This window comes from Salarias fasciatus, unplaced genomic scaffold (assembly GCF_902148845.1).
Source record: "Salarias fasciatus unplaced genomic scaffold, fSalaFa1.1, whole genome shotgun sequence".
Taxonomy (NCBI): Eukaryota; Metazoa; Chordata; class Actinopteri; order Blenniiformes; family Blenniidae; genus Salarias; species Salarias fasciatus.
Window position 1 is genome coordinate 67,740 of NW_021941384.1, and position 18,843 is coordinate 86,582.

The window sequence follows — 18,843 nt, forward strand, 5'->3', positions numbered from 1 at the left end:
CTCTACCAGCAGCCACCATCCAAGAACAGCGTGACTATAAGTATGTGAGTACCACACCCAAGCCAATGAGCTCCCTTTCCCCCCACAGTCCGCCCTTTCAGCCAAAGCAATGTGACAGTGGGGACAGTGACTTTGCTAGTCTTACTAAATTTCTGGCCAAAAGAGATTTAGTCACAGATGCACAAACAAAGTTTACAGACAGAGCTGAGGACTACTGGGCATGGAGAGCCTCCTTCTATAATGCTATAGAAGGATTACACTTAAAGTGAAGAATTGGATCTACTCACTTGGTGGCTTGGAGAAGAATCATTCAGACATGCCAAACGCATTTGCTCTGTTCATCTCAACAATCCAGCAGAGGGCCTGCGTCACGTTTGGACACGGCTAGAAGAATGTTATAGCATTCCAGAGGTTATTGAGAAGTCTCTCCTCGACAGAATCGATCGCTTTCCCAGAGTTTCAAATAAAGAGCCTCAGAAGCTCAGGGAGCTTGGTGACCTGCTGTCCGAAGTTGATGCAGCTAAATGTGACGGCTCTCTACCTGGACTGGTGTATTTGGATACCTCACATGGCATTGCCCCTATTGTTGATAAGTAGCCAGCGAATCTTCAAGACAAGTGGATGTCAGAGGGGACACAATTCAAGCAAAGACACAAAGTGAGTTTTCCTCCATTTTCATTCTTCTGTAACTTTATCGAAGAACAAGCAAGAATGAGAAATGACCCCAGTTTTAAGTCAGCTGTTTCAGCTCCCACATGCACTCCAGCAACTCATGACAACCACCACGCAAGGTTCGTGAAGTCCCGACCGCCCGTCGTCGTCCACAAAACAGAGGTAAACAAGCCTCACAAGACAAGCTCATTCAACACAAATGAGTTCACTAACAAGCAGTGTCCCATTCACCTGAAACCACACTCTCTGAAGAACTGCAGGGGTTTTAGAGGAAAGACGCTGGATGAGCGTAAATCATATTTCAGATAATACATTTGCTTCAGGTGCTGTGATTCCTCCACTCACCAAGTTAGAGACTGTAAAGCAGAAATTTCATGTTCAGAGTGCAACAGCTACAAACATATTGCTGCTCTGCATGCAGGTCCAGCTCCATGGACACAAAATAAAAAAGCTCGAGACACTACTCCAGATCAGGGCGGGGAGCATACAGAGGGGTACGGCAGGGAGAGCAGTCCAGGTAGTAAAGAGACCAGCTCAGCATGCACTCAAGTATGTGGCGTCACAAGTGGGGGGCACTCCTGCTCTAAAATATGCCAGACCTTCGTCTATCCACAGAGGCATCCAGATAGGAAAGTCAAGGTTTATGCTATCATAGATGACCAGAGCAATAGGTCATTAGCCAAGTCGAGCCTTTTTGACACCTTTGACATTCCAATAGGCAACCAAGCGCCATACATGCTGAAGACATGTACCGGGGTTTCTATGACACAGGGCTGCATAGCTGAGAACCTCATTATACAGTCTGTTGACGGGCAGTTTTGCTCTCCTCTGCCCTCCCTGCTCGCGTGTGATTCACTCCCAGACAACAAGTCTGAAATCCCAACACCAGAGGTCGCTCTCGCCCATCCTCACCTCAAAACATCTGGCAAGTCAGCTTCCACCTCTTGACCCCGAGATCGAAACTATGTTGCTGTTAGGCCGTGACATAATACAAGTACACAAGGTGTTTGAACGGGTCAACAGAGAATCTGTTGTTGCTCACGGTGGTGGACGGTGAGCGGAGAGGACGCTGGCGTGGGCTGTTCGCCGCTTCTCTGCAATAATCCGTCCTACCTTTTTGCATTTTTGCTGTAGTAAAACGCAAATACTACAGCAAGTGACTACAGTAAGTGACATTTTACCGTACAGCACTGTGAAATTTGTGTAGTGCATGTGCATGTATCTACCTGTCACTTCATTGGACACTGCCTCGTTCCTTCTCTTCAGCTTCAAAATCTTTGAACCCTGGTGCCAACTTTGAGTCCATCTAGCTGGATTATTTTGTCGGTGATGTCCTGGTACCACTTGTCCTCCTTGGTGGTGTGCTCTACAGTGACGGCTTGTCAACCCGATGGCACCCTGTTTTTGACAGCTATGCTAACAGTGATAGCCGGAGCTACTCTCATGTCAAAGTGTCCCAGAAGTCTCCACGAACTCTGCACTGTCTCTGCCTTCCAGCGGTGGTCTGCGAATGGTTACCACCCCTGTGGCGGCTGTGGATTGTCTTTGTTGGTGTGGCTGTCATCCACCGCGGCTCACCTGGAGTCCGGCTAACTGTTAGCACCGGCGGCGCACCATTGCCCAGCATGTTGCCCGCAAATACCTCGACACCGCTGCTCCCGACGAGCAACATCAACAGAGCTCCACTGGAACTTCCACGCTGACCTCGCTATATCCACCGGGGATCGGGGTGCTGCTTTATGTCCAAATGCGGTGGCTGCAACTCGATCATATCCCTGTAGTCTACATCTCGGCCAGTCGCGCCACTGCTGTGCCACTGCTGCGTCGCCAACTACGTCATCGGAGCGCCGCTATCCCAGTCACTGATTTGGCTGAGCGGGGTACTGGAAGACCTGGAGTGGATTACTCTGTGCTTCGGCCTCTTAATAAACTGGACTCAAATCGCAATATGACACTGGAGCAACTGAATATACAGTCACTGACAAAGAAATCTAGTCTCATTCACCAAAACATCTTGGACAAAGGGATAGACATCCTCTGCCTCACAGAGACTTAGCAACATCCCAGGAGAACGCTTCGTTCTCAGAGTGCTGGTCTGCTGGTGGTTCCTAGGTTCTCTAAAAGTAGAACAGGAGGTAGAGCCTTTAGCTATCAGGCTCCTGTTATGTGGAACCAGCTCCCAGTGTCTGTAAGGGAGGCTGACTCAGTCTCAGTTTTTAAGACGAGGCTTAAGACCTTTCTATTCAATAAAGCTTACAGCTAGGGGTCGCGCCTGCTCGCTCTCTCTCCCAACTGTTATGCAACTGTTCTGAAAGGTGATGTTGGGGAAAATGAGTTGTGGATTTATTGTATAAATCTGTGAACCTGTGTTCACTTCAATGGAAATAAAATGATCTCTCCCCCTCTCTCTCTTTCCACTGTGGGAGACCAATAGTCAGAACACCAGAACCCTGGACCAAGAGGCTGTCTCTGAGGTGGACTAGAGCCGTGCTTGAGGGATCGCAGACAGAACATCAATCAGCTGATCCATTGAGACAGCCTGGATTCAATGGGTTCAGTTCTAATTGGGCATCGAACAAAACAGCTGCTCCACTGATTGATGGAGGAACCCGGACCCAGTGGTTCCCGGACCCACATTAGACCTCGTCATCACCGACTCCCTCCCACTTACAGACCTTGAGGTTTATGATATTGGTGTTTCAGATCACTCAGCTATCACTTTCAGAGTCCCCAAAACATCATTTCTCGTTAAACCCAGGCACCAGATCACCTTCAGAAACATTAAAAACATTGATTCCTCTTCCTTCTGTTCTCATCTGCAACAGCTTCCCCCCTCTTCACTTTCAACTGTCAGCAACCTAATGGACTTCTACAGTTCATCTCTCACCTCTATCCTGGACATTCATGCCCTGCTCAAAACACGGACAGTAACCTTCTCCGGCTCTGCTCCATGGTTCACAAATGAGCTGAGACTGATGGATCGATCCGGCCGTCCTGGAGCTGCCTACAGAACATCTGGCCTGACGGTGCATAAGTTGGCTTACCGGGAACATCGCAGATCATATGCAGAAGCCCTCTCCAAGGCCAGGTCAGATCACTACTCCGCCCTCATCAACAGTAGCCCAGGTAACTCCAAACAACTCTTTTCCACAATCAGCCACATTCTCAAACCACAAATCACTCCTCATCACAAGCACACAGATACAAACTGCAACCGTTTTTTGACTTCTTCACCACAAAATTGCCGACATCCGCTCCTCTCTCTCACCTTCAAACAGCTCCTCCACTGATACTCCTTCAACACCAATCACTCAACAGTTATCACACTTCACACCCTCAGCACAGCAGGAGGTCGAGGAAATCATCTGCAAATCCAAACCCTCCACCTGCCCCCTCCACCCTCTCCCATCCCCTCTGTTCAAAGTTTACAATCAATCCATCAGCCATCTCATAACGAAAATCATAAATGACTCATTGGCAAAAGGAATCGTCCCACCCACACTCAAACCTGCTGTTATAAAACCTCTTCTCAAAAAGCCCACACTTGACCCTGAGCCCCTGTCAAACTACAAACCAATCTCAAACCTTCCATTCATTTCCAAACTCCTAGAAAAAGTTGTTTCCTTCCAGCTACATCAAAAACAATAATCTCTATGAAAAATTTCAATCTGGTTTCCGCCCCTCCCACAGCACAGAGACTGCACTCATCAGAGTTACAGACGACCTGATGATGGCCTCTGGTTCTGGTTCCACTTCTCTCCTCATCCTCCTCCACCTCTCTGCTGCGTTTGATACAGTCGACCACAACATCCTCCTTCACCGTCTCCAGCACTACCTCGGTCTCACTGGTCCTGCCCTCCACTGGTTTCGCTCCTCCCTCACCGACAGGACGGAGTACGTGGCTCTGGGGAGGCAAAATCCAGGCCTCACACCGTCACCTGTGGGGTCCCCCAGGGCTCCGTACTCGGTCCTTCCCTCTTTACCATATACATGCTTCCCCTTGGTCGTGTCGTCAGCAAGCATGGAATTAACTTCCATTGCTATGCTGACGACACACAACTCTACATCAAAATGTCATCCAACAGCTCTCCGTCTCCCCCCTCAGTTCCTGCCTGGAGGATATAGGGGCGTGGACGAGTCAAAACTTCCTGCAGCTTAATGGCTCAAAAGCAGAAGCCATTCAAACCGGTACTCCTCATCAACTTCGCTCCTCTCCTCTTACCCCTCTTAAACCCATCACTGTCTGCACAGTGCAGCCCCCACCTCCCTCACTGAACTGCTCACACCACACACCTCCACCCATACCCGGTCAGGCCAACTGCACCGTCTGGTTCAGCCCAGGACATGGCTCAAAACCATGGGGGACCGGGCCTTTGAAGCTGCAGCTCCCCGTCTGTGGAGCGCTCTTCCAGACCACCTTAGGGCCCCACAGACGGTGGGCACTTTTATAAAAGGACTAAAGACCTTCCTTTTTAGAGAGACATACCAGCGCTTATGTTGCTTTTAAAGTATGTTGTATTGTAATGTTTTAAACCCTGTGCTTGTTTTAACCTTGTTCCTATTGTAGCACTTTGAGATTTGTCTTCAAATGTAAATTGCGTTACAAATAAAACCTATTATTATTATTATTATTATTATTATTATTATTATTATCATTACTATTATTATTATTATTACTATTATTATTATTAGTATTATTATTAACGGACCAGTTAATGCTCCATTTGCTCAGAAACTTGCACTTGGGTGGGTGATTGTAGGGGATGTATGCCTTTGGGGGGCTCATAAACCAGCCGTTGTGGGCTCATACAGAACAAGTGTTCTAGAGAACGGGCGTCCAAGTCTCCTACCACCCTGCCAGAACAGTTTCTATGTCAAAGAGCAACCCCAGTCACATGATAAGCCTTGGGACACCCACAGTTCATGTCAAATAGGGGAGAACATCTTTCAGCAGACAGAAAGGGGTGAAAAGCTTGCTCCATCCTTTGAGGACCAAGCCTTTCTGCGGATTATGGAAAGAGAGTTTTACCAAGACGACAGAAATAGCTGGATAGCTCCACTTCCTTTCCGCACACCAAGAACCCACCTCCCTAACAACCGAAGCCTAGCACTCAGCCGCTTAAACTCACTGCGCCGCACATTAAAGAAACATCCTGAAATGGAGAGACATTTTATGGACTTTATGCAGGGGTTGTTCAACAAAGATCATGCTGAGCCAGCTCCAGCTCTTGAGGAAGACGAAGAATGCTGGTATCTGCCCTTCTGTTGTGTTTATCACCCGCAGAAGCCGGGTAACATCAGGGTGGTGGTTCGATTCGAGCGCTCAGTTTCAAGGGGTGTCTTTAAACAACGTGCTGCTCACAGGTCCAAATATGAACAACAGCCTGGTTGGGGTGCTTCTCCGTTTCCGAGAAGAGGCGGTTGCAGTTACAGCGGACATCCAAAAAAATGTTCCACTGCTTTCAAGTGCGAGAAGATCACCGGAACTTTCCCCGGTTCCTTTGGTACCACAACAATGACCCAAAAGAGCCAATTGTCGAGTACAGAATGAAAGTGCATGTGTTCGGCAATAGCCCATCTCCAGCTGTTGCAATTTTTGGTCTGAGAAACGCAGCATACCAGTCAGACACACAGTACTCTCCTGAGTCCAAGAAGTTTTTTCAAAAACATTTCTATGTCGACGATGGATTAAAGTCTGTCCCTACTGAGTCCAAGGCAGTGGAGCTTCTCAAAGACACACAGGAACTGCTTGCTACCTCCAACTTGAGACTCCATAAAATAGCCTCAAACAGCCCAAATGTCATGAAAGCATTTCCTAGTCAGGATTTAGCAACTGGGCTCAAAGATATTGACTTCAACACTGAGTTACCTCCTATGCAGAGAAGTTTAGGAGTATGCTGGGACATCGAAAAGGACAGTTTCACATTCAGAATCACCAAAACTGAAAAGCCTTACACAAAAAGGGGTGTTCTCTCCACTATCAACCATCTTTTTGACCCACTGGGGTTTGCAGTGCCAGTCAGCATGCAGGGGAGGGCATTGTTACGGGAACTTACCAAAGAGACTTGTGGGTGGGATGAGACTCTTCCAGAGGGCATGTTCAAAGAATGGGAGGAATGGAAAAATGCTCTCAAACAACTCGAGCAAACTCACGTCCCCAGACCGTACTGCTCTTTCTCTTTCATGAATGCCGAACACAAAGAAATCTGTATCTTCTGTGATGAATCGACCCGAGCAATTGCAGCTGTGGCTTACTTAAAGGCAACAAACACAGATGATGAGACAAAGCTTGCATTTGTATTCGGAAAAGCAAAACTCAACCCCAAGCCCAAGCTTACCATCCCCAGACTTGAGATTTGTGCAGCAGTGTGAGCAGTGGAAGTTGGGGAGCTGATCAGAGACGAAATGGACATTCAGATCAGTCACATGTGTTTCTTCTCAGACAGCCGAGTTGTTCTCTGATACATTTACAATGACTCAAGTAGATTTCACGTTTTCGTGAACAACCGTGTGCAACGCATCCGACAAGTGACGGACCCAACTCAGTGGAGTTTATGTACCCTCGGAGCGCAACCCAGCTGACCACGGATCTAGATCTCTACCCGCGGACAAACTGTCATCCAGCACATGGTTGAAAGGGCCCGAGTTTCTCTTAAAACCCACAGAGAGCAACTCACCTGTTATGTTTCTGCTTCAAAACCCTGACACAGACATTGAGGTTCGTCCTTCGCTCACTGCTGCCATCCAAGCATCACACCCCTGTTCAAAGACTCCAAACTTTCGATCTTTCTCCACCTGGAAGTCACTTACCAGAGCCTTTGTCTGCTTGATACACATTGCGCGCACTTTCAAGCTAAAGAAATCAGACGGACAATGCAGGATGGCAGAAGGATGGCATAGGACAAGAAGGATGGCATATGTGTCACAAGCTCACCACCTCAGACTTCGAGCAAGCAACAGAAACCATCATAAAAGCAGTCCAGCGAGAAAGCTTCTCGGAAGACCTGCAAAGGATAGAGACAGGGAAAGACATTTCAAAGACAAGCTCCCTCATAAAGCTTTCTCCTTACCTTGACAAGTCAGGCCTCCTGAGGTTTGGAGGACGCCTCCTCCACTCTGACCTTGAAACTGCAGGGAAACACCCGTTGATACTGCCACGCAAACACCATGTAACCAACCTGTTGATCCACCATTACCATGAAAAGCTTAGACACCAGGGACGTCACCTTACAGAGGGTGCTTTAAGGTCAGCAGGTTACTGGGTTTTGGGAGGTGTATAAAAGGCGGGGTTGGGGAGTGTCTGGGTTGGTTCTCAGCAGGCGGAAGTAACGTGAGGCGTCAGCGGTCGTTCGCCGGCGGTGTGAGTTGTGGACTAGCCGACCTGCGGGTTGGACCAGATCTGCCATTGAGTCTGGTACTTGCCTTACCTCACAGACGCGTACGTTGTGGTTGATGCCCGGATCCTAGTAAATGACAGAACGTGAGTGCCATTCATCCGCCATGTGAGTTTGTTCCCGTGATCTGTGCGTCTGTGTAAGCCGTGCTGGCCTCCGCACCACAGGAAGATGTTGTTTGTTCCCGTTCCTGTCGCTGTGAAGGTGCCGGGCCACTTGTTTAATACTCTGATACATGTTATTCCTGAGCGAGTGACCGGTGGAGTGTCGGGTTCTGTGCCGTCAGGGGCGCTCGTTCTCCTCCCCCTGTGCAGTCCAGGCGGGCGGTGATAAACTCCTAATACGTTTCCTCGTCGTTCAGTAGTGTTGTTTCCGCCTCGGTGGGGCGGGAGCCTTTGTTTCCACACTGGCTCATGTCATGCGGGCAGCGGTGAGCTCCTTAGGTTTCTATTCCGCGTGATTTATCTGTATTGTTTCCGCCCTGCATATATGTTAGAGCGCTCGTCTCCTTCACCTGTGTGTCCGGGCGGGCGGTGTTTATTCTTCAGCTCCCCTTGGTTATTTGCCTTCGATGAGATGATTCTTTGTTCTGGTGCCTATTGGATAGTAGACTTAGATAATTTACGTTTATCCATGAGTATGACTATTTATAATTTATATTAATGTGAGGGGAATATAGAGGCTGAAGTTGATTTTCTTTATTATTGTTTATTGCAGAACTGCATGTGGATCAGGATACATCAACTAATAAACACATCTGAAGAGCAATAAACCTCCCTCCGTGTGTTCTTACCGACACTCCTCTTGGATGCTGGATCCACTTCATGAACTGTGCCTCTTCCAATTTACCTCATTTACAGGAGGAAAACGCCAGGTCAGCAGTTTCATTCATTCACGTGTGGCTTGCCGCAAGCAAGGAGGAGTGACGTTAGTCTCAGAAAATGGCAGACCTTCCTAAAGAACGCCTTAGTCCTGAGCCACCATTCTCTTATGTTGGCGTTGATGTGTTTGGGCCATGGTCAGTTACCTCTCGTCGTACTCGGGGTGGGCTTGCTGATAGCAAATGCTGGGCAATAATGTTCACTTGCATGAGCACAAGAGCAGTTCACCTAGAGGTCATAGAGGGTATAGACACATCTAGCGTTATCAATGCCCTCCGCAGGTTCTTTTCAGTCCGGGGACCTCCAAAACAGTTGAGATCAGACTGCAGGACTAATTTCACAGGAGCCTGTAGAGAGCTAGGCTTTGAGAAAAGGATTCCTGATGACCCAAACATTAAGTCATTCCTAAATGACAGTGGATGCTCCTGGATCTGCAATCCTCCACACTCATCACACATGGGAGGGAGCTGGGATCGGATGATAGGAGTGGCACGTAAGATCCTAGATTCCCAGCTGGCTCAACTTGGATCCAGGCACCTCACCCATGACGTCCTGGCCACATTCCTGGCAGAGGTGGCTGCCATCATCAATGCACGGCCGCCGGTTCCTGTGTCGAGTGACCCAGACTCGCCGTTCATCCTCACTCCAGCCACACTCCTCACGCAGAAGACTGGGGCACCCCCTGTGCCCTCGGGTGACTCGGGAGAAAGACCTCTACAGATAGCAGTGGAGAAGAGTCCAGAGTCTGGCCAACTCCTTCTGGCACCGTTGGCGGAAGGAGTACCTGTCAATGCTGCAGTATCGACGGAAATGGCCTTCCATCAGGCCCAACTTGCAACCAGGGGACGTGGTTCTCCTAAAGGATCCCCTTGTGAAGACAAACCAATGGCCAATGGGAGTGATTGCAAAGGTTCATTTGAGCAGTGATGGACTTGTTAGGAAGGTGGAAGTTAAAGTAGTAAAAGATGGTACTGCTAAAGTTGACTTCAGACCAGCTACAGATGTTGTTCTCCTTGTATCTGATGCTGTGCAGCAAGTTTCGTTGGACTGTGACATCTCAGTTATGTCAGGTGGGGAGTGTTCTGGCTCCTTATGAGCCACCCGACATGTCTGCATGAGGTTATTATTTTTAATTATATGTCCGTGTTTTTATGGTGCACTTTTATTTTGAAATAAACCGGAAGTGTCACGGCTCGCCACTTCCTGTCCAACAGAGAGTGAGGAAAAATGGATATTTTGTGTCTTCTACTGTCAATCAATCAATCAATCAATCAATGTACTTTTGTACAGCCCAGTATCACAACAGCAGCTGCCTCAGAGGCTTCAAGATGTTACATTGGTTGGTAAAAATAAAAACAGTGAATAAGCATAATGTTAATATGTCAAATTCACAATAACGAGACAAAACGAAGCAACCACCGCCTTAGACCCTCACATCCGGCAAGAAAAAACTCCAAAAACCCAGTGGGAGAGGAAGAGATCTTGGGGAGAACCACAGTATGGAGGGATCCCTCTCCCAGGGACGGACAGCTTTGGCAACAGCTAGCATGAGACAATAAGAAGTAAAGCTTAGGACTATGTTGAGGACAGTCCGTTGGACTGATACTGTGTATCTTGGGGCCAGCACAGCCTGTGAGTTGCTAGAACATGATGTACAGACATGCACTGATTGTTACTTTATGTTCTGAAATATTTGATATGGGTAGTGCTTCTGGAAACGTGTTCTTTGTAGAATTAGCATGTACGCTAATTAGCGCTAGCTAGCGGCTAGCGCTAGCATGCTTGTTTATTGTAACCTAGCGCTGATGCTATTTCTGTTTGTGTGTTGCAGCTTTACCATTTGTTCTTCAATTATTAAAGACCACTAAAGAAGCAGTGGTGTGGTTTTTGAACAGTAGTTATCACCTGCCGAGCAACGGGGTGCGAGGGCAGGACACGTCAGTATATTTCTGTTATGTTGTGGTGTCCTCTGGGAGAGGGTGTTTCCTCACATTAGAAGGGGCAGGGTTTAGTCACCTGAGGAGGTGTGGTTCACTCTGGGTGAGGTTAAAAGGGCAGGAATGATCTGTCAGAGGGTGGCTTCCTGGAATGGCTGCTGTGTCCTGTGTGCTGCTAATAAACGCACCCAGCTCAACTCTCTCGTCCATCTCCTCCTTGTGCAACCGCCACAATGTAATTATATCTATCCTAATTTTACATACAAATTATCATTAACTTTTCCTTGTATGGTTGGGCTTTGTATTTTTCTACTTTTCTTTCTCCGTTTCTTGCTGCTGCGACCCTGCAGTTTCCCCATGCGGGACAGATAAAGGACTTTCAATTCCATTTCCTTCTCCTTTTTCCTCTCCACGTAGTTTCTCTGAATTGTGCGGTCCTGTACGGCAGCTGTTTTGTGGGCGATGAGGATCGCAGAGTCACACGCATTTTTTCCCTTGGCAAAATTTTTATAGGTACCAGCTTTTGGCGCAGAGGAGCCGCTGCGCAGAGTTTGGGGCTCGTTTTGTGCACAGCGAGCTTTATAGGTAAGAACCCTGGTGTTTTGTAGTTTTCACCAACTGGAGAGAAAATTAAATCTTCAAAACATCCCCTGTGGTCCTGGTTCTTCTCTGGAGGTTTAACTTGGTGTCATATCGAGGAGACTACAGTTTGATTTCAGTATGTGAGGCTAGATGAGTGGACATTTAGACTGATGTTGACTTGTGTTGGTTTGGCTGCAGCATGGTTGCTTGTTTACTCCTCCCTCTTGTATTTCTTATGTTTTTGCTTGTGTTCTCTTTTCTTTATTGTCTGAGTGATTGCCTCGAAATTGTATATGCTTTAAAAAAAAAAAAACTACAAAAAAACAGGAAGGAGCTATGCAAACCCGAGAGGATTTGCACTATTCAAAGTCTTGACACCAATATTTTTTATTTCACTGTAAATGAATAGTGGCTGTAAATATTGGTTATTGGCCTCCTTGACTACCGACAACCAGTATCAGTATCTGCTCAGAATATGCAGACAATATGGCATTGAGTTCAACGCCAAAAAGAGTGTGGTGATGACTGTGAGTACAACAGAGGACCAGAAGATTGTTTCCCACTTTCTCTCTAGCTGGAACTGAGCTCCACACTGCAGCCAGTGTTAAATCCCTCAGTCCTGAGGTCAGGAGTCATCTTTCTGTTGATGGTGACATTCAAAGGCAGGGGTGTAAATTATATGCTCAAGCTAACATGTTGGCACAGAAATCCAGCACCTGTACCGACAAGGTAAAAATAGCTTTATTTAAAGCCTGCTGTATGCCACTGAACACTGCCCCCTGTGGTATAATTTCAGGAGCTGCAGGTTTCATAAAGAAGCAGTGGACTTATTGCTGAAGGCTCCAGGTGGAACAGAGCCAGACAGCTGCTGGCTCACTCTCAATGCTCTCATCTGTGAACAGGCTAGAGGAGTCCAGTCAAGACATGATAAAGTCTTTGGTAAGTCCTGCAGAGAGCAGGACCAGGTCCTCATCTGGAGGCAGTGCTGAGATGCTCAGTGATGCTCTGTTTATCTGTGTACACTGTTTTCTCTCTGTCGTTCTCTGTTGTTCTTCTTTCATGGACCAAAGTCTCTGTCCCCGCCACAGCACTCCTAAAGATCACAGATGACCTTCTAATGGCAGCTGACCACGGTTTGATCTCCATCCTCATCCTCCTCCATCTGAGTGCGGCCTTTCACACTGTTTCTCCCTCTATCCTGCTCAATAGACTCTCTTCCATTGGCATCACTCACTCCCCCCTTCTCTGGTTTCCCTCCTCCCTCACTGGAGCTCTCAGTCCTTCACCTCTCACCCTCCCCGTCACTTCTGGTGTGCCCCAGGGCTCTGTCCTGGGGCCCCTCCTTTTCATCATATACCTCCTTCCCCTCTGCAACATTTTCTGGAAATTCGGTATTAATTTTCACTGCTATGCGGAGACACCCAGCTCTCTCTCCAGCAAGCCAAACTCCACTCCCCCCCTCCTCCCTCACCCTCTGCATCTCTGAAATCAAATCCTGGCTCACCTCAAATTTCCTTAAATTAAATGGTGATAAAACAGAACTTCTTCTTGTTGTCTCCAAGTCCTCACTGTCCAGATCTACCAGGCTGTCCTTCACAGTGGACAGGTCCTCAGTGTCCAGATCTACCAGGCTGTCCCTCACAGTGGACAGCTCCACAGTGTCCCCGTCCCCTCAGGTTAGAGTCTGGGTGTGGTCCTCCAGCTCACTCTCTTTACACTCCACATTAATAACATCTCTCGGTCTGCACACTTCCACCTACGCAATATAAACTGCCTCTGCCCCTCTCTCGCCCCCCTCTCACCCCTCTCACCCCTCTCTCACCCCCCTCTCACCCCTCTCACCCCTCTCTCACCCCTCTCACCCCTCTCTCACCCCCCTCTCACCCCTCTCACCCCTCTCTCACCCCCCTCTCACCCCTCTCGCCCCTCTCTCACCCCTCACACCACTGCCATCCTGGTCCACAGCCTGGTCACCTCCCGCCTCCACTACTGCAGCTCTCTCCTCTCTGGTTTTCCCACAATTCCCTCCATCAGCTCCAGCTGGTCCAGATCTTACCAAACCTCTTCCTCTCACCACATCACCCGTCCTCCAGCAGCTCCACTGGCTCCCTGTCAAAGTCCGGATCATTTTCAAGATTCTTCTGTTTTCATTTAAAGCCATCCACAACCCCCCCCCCCCCCCCCCCCATTTGTCTGATCTCCTTCACGTCGCCCCCCCTCACGCTGCCTCAGGTCTTCCTCCTCTCTCCACCCGCCTTAGCACCATGGAGAAAGAGCATTCACTCTGGAACTCTCTCCACCAGACATCCACAAAACTGACGCTCTGCCTCAGTTCAAATCCAGACTCAAAACTCATCTGTTTCAATCTGCCCATCTTCTGTAACCTCACTCGTTCTTTTTAGTTTGCTGTTAGATTGTCTGTTGTTGTATTTATTTGTAATGTGTTTTTAATCTTTATTGTAAAGCGTCCTTAAGTGCCCAGAAAGGCGCTGTGAAATTAAATGTATTATTATTATTATTAAATAAAGATTGATTGATTGATTGACTGATACCAGCTTATAGAAATGAGAGTCCCACCGTGACATGAAGGACACAAGATGATCATAAAGATGTGAAAAAACATGAGACCATCACAGAAAGGTGAGACCACTGCAGGGATCCTATAGCATCACAAGAGACAGCAGATGAGAGAGAGAGACTGTCAGCAGCACATTGAAATGAGACAACCAGACCAACACGGAGATGAAACGTGACACCTCAGTGACACCGGACCACATCAGACCACATCAGATCTGGTTTTTGGTTTTCGAAGGGGAAACATGCTAAGATGGGAGTGTAAATACCTGCGGAGGTCAGCATGAACTGACAGACGCTTTCCTCTCATGGAAACTTTGGCATTAAACTTCGCTTCCTAAAAGAAGAGAAATACGAGTTGGAGTCGAATTCTCAGCGCGTCCAGTTCAACCAGTTAATCTACCGTGACAAACGAAGAGTGAGCGATATGATCACAAAGAACTCAAGAAATGACTTTCACCATCAGAAAACACACAGGTCAAGGCTGTGTGTGTGTGTGTGTGTGTGTGTGTACCATGGTCATGCTGCTGAGCTGGACTGGATCTTGTCCTGGAGGCAGAACCATCACCTTGACGATGGCCGTCATGACAACAGTTGCTCCAGACGTCTTGATGGTGGTTTTTGGAGGAGAGTTCACAGCGAGCTGTAGCGACAGTGGAGAGTCCACCAGAGCCGGATTCTGTCCAGCACACACACATAAAATATGAAATAATCATTTCAATAATCAGTAATCACCCTAGCCCCGGCAGTCTTCACTGAGGAATGAAAACCTGCCAGGGACTCTTCAGTGTTTCTCTTCTATGCTCCGTTGTTTTCTGCTACTTCTGACTTTTCTGTGACTACACGACGTTGCAGAAATGCGAGGTATGTATTTTACAGTTAAGTTCACAAACACAAGTGGTGGATGCCAGCTGAGGACACACCTCTCTACATCAGAATAAACCCCATCTTCAGAACTCAACACTTTGCTGTGTGGAAAGGAAAGATTTCAAAATCCTACTGATGGTCTACAGAGCACTGATTTAGTCTTGGACCAAAATCCAAACTATATATATTACTCTTTGAAGCATCCAGACCCCTGGGACTGGCATACTGTGTGTGTTCCTTGAACCAGAACCAAAACAGACCCACCAAGTCCAGATAGACATAGTTGAAACCTCCTCTGGCTCCGACGGGGTCTGGCATGGTGATGTAACTTGACACACTGACATGCCATACAGGAGTCTGCCGAGCTCCTGACATCCTTTTTAGACTCAGATGCATTTTGCCCCACGAGCTCTGCTGATGCCTTCACTCCCAGGCGTGACGGTGAGCGTGAGTGTGAACGGCATCAAAAGCCCGGCGCTGCCAGTCTGCAGGTATGATGGAGCGGGGCTGTCCTGTCAGGACATCACAGAGGAGCGTGGTCCCACAGTCCTGGAAAACCACATCCGCCAGCCATAGACCTGTCGCTGCTGTCCCGAATGGCTGAACCTTGACAAGAGGCAGCATCGTTCACATCAAGCTGTACAGAGTTCACCTGTAGGCCTGGACGGGGCAGTCGGCCGCCACGGCGCTCTCACCGGCAACCAGAGCAACGCTGAGATGATTTAGAGAATCAATCTGGCTGTGTGATTCTTTTTCCTCTTCCTATGGCTTCATCCCCACCGGTATGGCAGACAGCCACCTCCTCTGGGCCTGGTTCTGCAGGGTTCTCCTCCTCTGAGCCTGGTTCTGCAGGGTTCTCCTCCTCTGGGCCTGGTTCTGCAGGGTTCTCCTCCTCTGAGCCTGGTTCTGCAGGGTTCTCCTCCTCTGGGCCTGGTTCTGCAGGGTTCTCCTCCTCTGGGCCTGGTTCTGCAGGGTTCGCCTCCTCTGAGCCTGGTTCTGCAGGGTTCTCCTCCTCTGGGCCTGGTTCTGCAGGGTTCTCCTCCTCTGAGCCTGGTTCTGCAGGGTTCTCCTCCTCTGAGCCTGGTTCTGCAGGGTTCTCCTCCTCTGGGCCTGGTTCTGCAGGGTTCTCCTCCTCTGGGCCTGGTTCTGCAGGGTTCTCCTCCTCTGAGCCTGGTTCTGCAGGGTTCTCCTCCTCTGGGCCTGGTTCTGCAGGGTTCTCCTCCTCTGAGCCTGGTTCTGCAGGGTTCTCCTCCTCTGAGCCTGGTTCTGCAGGGTTCTCCTCCTCTGGGCCTGGTTCTGCAGGGTTCTCCTCCTCTGAGCCTGGTTCTGCAGGGTTCTCCTCCTCTGGGCCTGGTTCTGCAGGGTTCTCCTCCTCTGGGCCTGGTTCTGCAGGGTTCTCCTCTGGGCCTGGTTCTGCAGGGTTCTCCTCCTCTGAGCCTGGTTCTGCAGGGTTCTCCTCCTCTGGGCCTGATTCTGCAGGTTCTCCTCCTCTGAGTCTGGTTCTGCAGGGTTCTCCTCCTCTGAGTCTGGTTCTGCAGGGTTCTCCTCCTCTGGGCCTGGTTCTGCAGGGTTCTCCTCCTCTGGGCCTGATTCTGCAGGTTCTCCTCCTCTGGGCCTGGTTCTGCAGGGTTCTCCTCCTCTGGGCCTGGTTCTGCAGGGTTCTCCTCTGGGCCTGGTTCTGCAGGTTCTCCTCCTCTGAGTCTGGTTCTGCAGGGTTCTCCTCCTCTGAGCCTGGTTCTGCAGGGTTCTCCTCCTCTGAGCCTGGTTCTGCAGGTTCTCCTCCTCTGAGCCTGGTTCTGCAGGTTCTCCTCCTCTGAGTCTGGTTCTGCAGGGTTCTCCTCCTCTGGGCCTGGTTCTGCAGGGTTCTCCTCCTCTGGGCCTGGTTCTGCAGGGTTCTTCCTTTTCAAAGGGAGTTTTTCCTGTCCACAGTCTGTTTTTGCTCATGTGTAAAAGCAACCTAGAAATCCCTGTGTTGTATTTGTTGTATTTTCTATAAATAAAGCTGAATTGAATTGAACGTGTTGCGTTAAAAGGAAGGGAGCTGGAACGTCTGAGTGACAGCTGTGTCTTCCGACTGGACGCACTGCTCTGTCTCCTCCTCCAGGACCTTCACAAAGCCTTGTTAAACAGGAGAGCTGTGTCTAATGGTGGCCATGTGTGTGTTCTCAGAGATCTCTTCGACACTCCAGTATGGCTGTTCTACACCGCTGCTGCTGTGTGTTCATAGTTTCACTGCCTCTTATGATTACTGTTTTCTACTGTACTTCCACTTACCAGCATCATTATTGCTCCAAAGTACGTCGTTCTCAGCAGCATTTCCAGATCTTTCGGCATCTGAAGAGAAAGACAACACAAGCAGAAACAGCAGTCTTGACTTTTCAAAACAGGTCCAGAACTGTTGAAATGAATTTCTTCTTCTCAGAACCTCTGAAGCGATTACTGGAACTTCACCCGTGTGAGCTGTATGTCTTCTGACGGTCTGCTGGTTGAAAATGTTTTACCTCCAGAGTGTGTGTGTGTGTGTGTGTGTGTGTGTGTGTGTGTGTGTGTGTGTGTGTGTGTAAGGTCTCCTATTCATGCAGAGCTCATGTTGGCTTTCATTAAAACATCCTGAGTGCGAGAGAAAAGACGCCAGCGTTCAAGGTGTGATCAATAAAGGAGGTGTGTGTGTGTGTGTGTGTGTGTGTAGGGTTCAGTACCAAAATTCTGTTCTAAGTAGGAACCGAATCTAAAACGGTGGGTACCCATAAAAATATTTACTTTCAGTTCTGCGTTTTGGTTCTTGGACGGACTTGTAACCTTTCTTTTTTTTTACAATGGCGACATATCTGCCAGGACCTGTCTGTTACGTGACCACGTCACACATTCACGCTCACTTCAACACGCCTGAGGGGAAAAAACAGCAGCGGAGAAACTTGGCTGTATGATGGACCGCGGAAGATGCTCTAAACTTTGGCTTCATTTTGAAAGACAAAGAGATGAAAAGGGAAAGTGCAACATATGCCACAAGCTAATTAGCTGCAAGACAGGTTGCACGTCAAACTTGACGAGACATGTACGACTCCATGACTGAACAGTGTTTGATCTACTGCGGACTGACACAGCCAGTGCTAACGGTGCTACAAGCAGCGCCAACACCTTGCCAGCAGCCCCATCAGAGACAACGTTCACGTTGGCGAAAATGAGGCTGACAAAAGACAAAACCGAGGAGTGTCACCGTGCGGTAACCAAGTTTGTAGTTAAAGGACTACATCCTTTCTCGGTCGTTGAGTCTCCGTCATTCAGGTAAGCTAAATAATGTAACGTCACATATTCCCATCCTATCCTGTGGCAAAAATACAGTATTTCATCTTGTGTAGGCTGTTTCCCTGCAAACGCCAATGCAAACTATAAAACAAATGACTTTGTTTAGAATTAAATCAAGACGAATCTATAAAATGAAACAAACACAATACAGACATTCTCTATTCATTTTAAACATTTTCAGCTCTTGCAGTTGTGTATTTCTGCCACTGTCACACTGTATTACTGATTTCCCAACAACAAAACGGTGTGATTTAGGGTGGAAATGGACGTTTTTAGAATCAATTTTAAAAAAAAAATGCTGGTAAAACTTGTATAATGACAGTTACTGTTATGTTGAATCTGTCTTTGCAGGGAGATGGCCAGGGCCCTGAATGCAAACTACACACCTCCCTCCAGAGATATTTTGGCAAATCTTTGAATTCCTGCCTGGTACAAGGTGGAAAAGTCAAGCATTATATCTGAGCTCAAGGATGTCAGCAAAGTTGCCATAACCAGTGACGGACCAGCCTGACCCAAGACCATTACCTGACAGTGACAGCACACTATGTTGCTGAGGGAAAGACGAAACAGAAAGTTCTTAGAACAAAAGCAGTGTACAGATCACAAACAGGACCAGCAGTGGCTGAAGAG

At 48.4% G+C, this 18,843-nt stretch overlaps 1 protein-coding gene across 1 annotated transcript in view; it reads right to left on the reverse strand.

The window, feature by feature from the left end:
- Positions 1-18,843, reverse strand: part of pltp (phospholipid transfer protein) — a 102,443-nt gene that overhangs the window by 4,123 nt on the left and 79,477 nt on the right. Inside the window, exons 9-11 of the mRNA XM_030087395.1 lie at positions 17,182-17,241; positions 14,555-14,719; positions 14,310-14,377 (exon numbers count right to left, since the gene is read on the reverse strand). Of these exons, the coding sequence (XP_029943255.1) occupies positions 14,310-14,377; positions 14,555-14,719; positions 17,182-17,241 (293 nt within the window). The remainder of the gene's footprint in view (positions 1-14,309; positions 14,378-14,554; positions 14,720-17,181; positions 17,242-18,843) is intronic.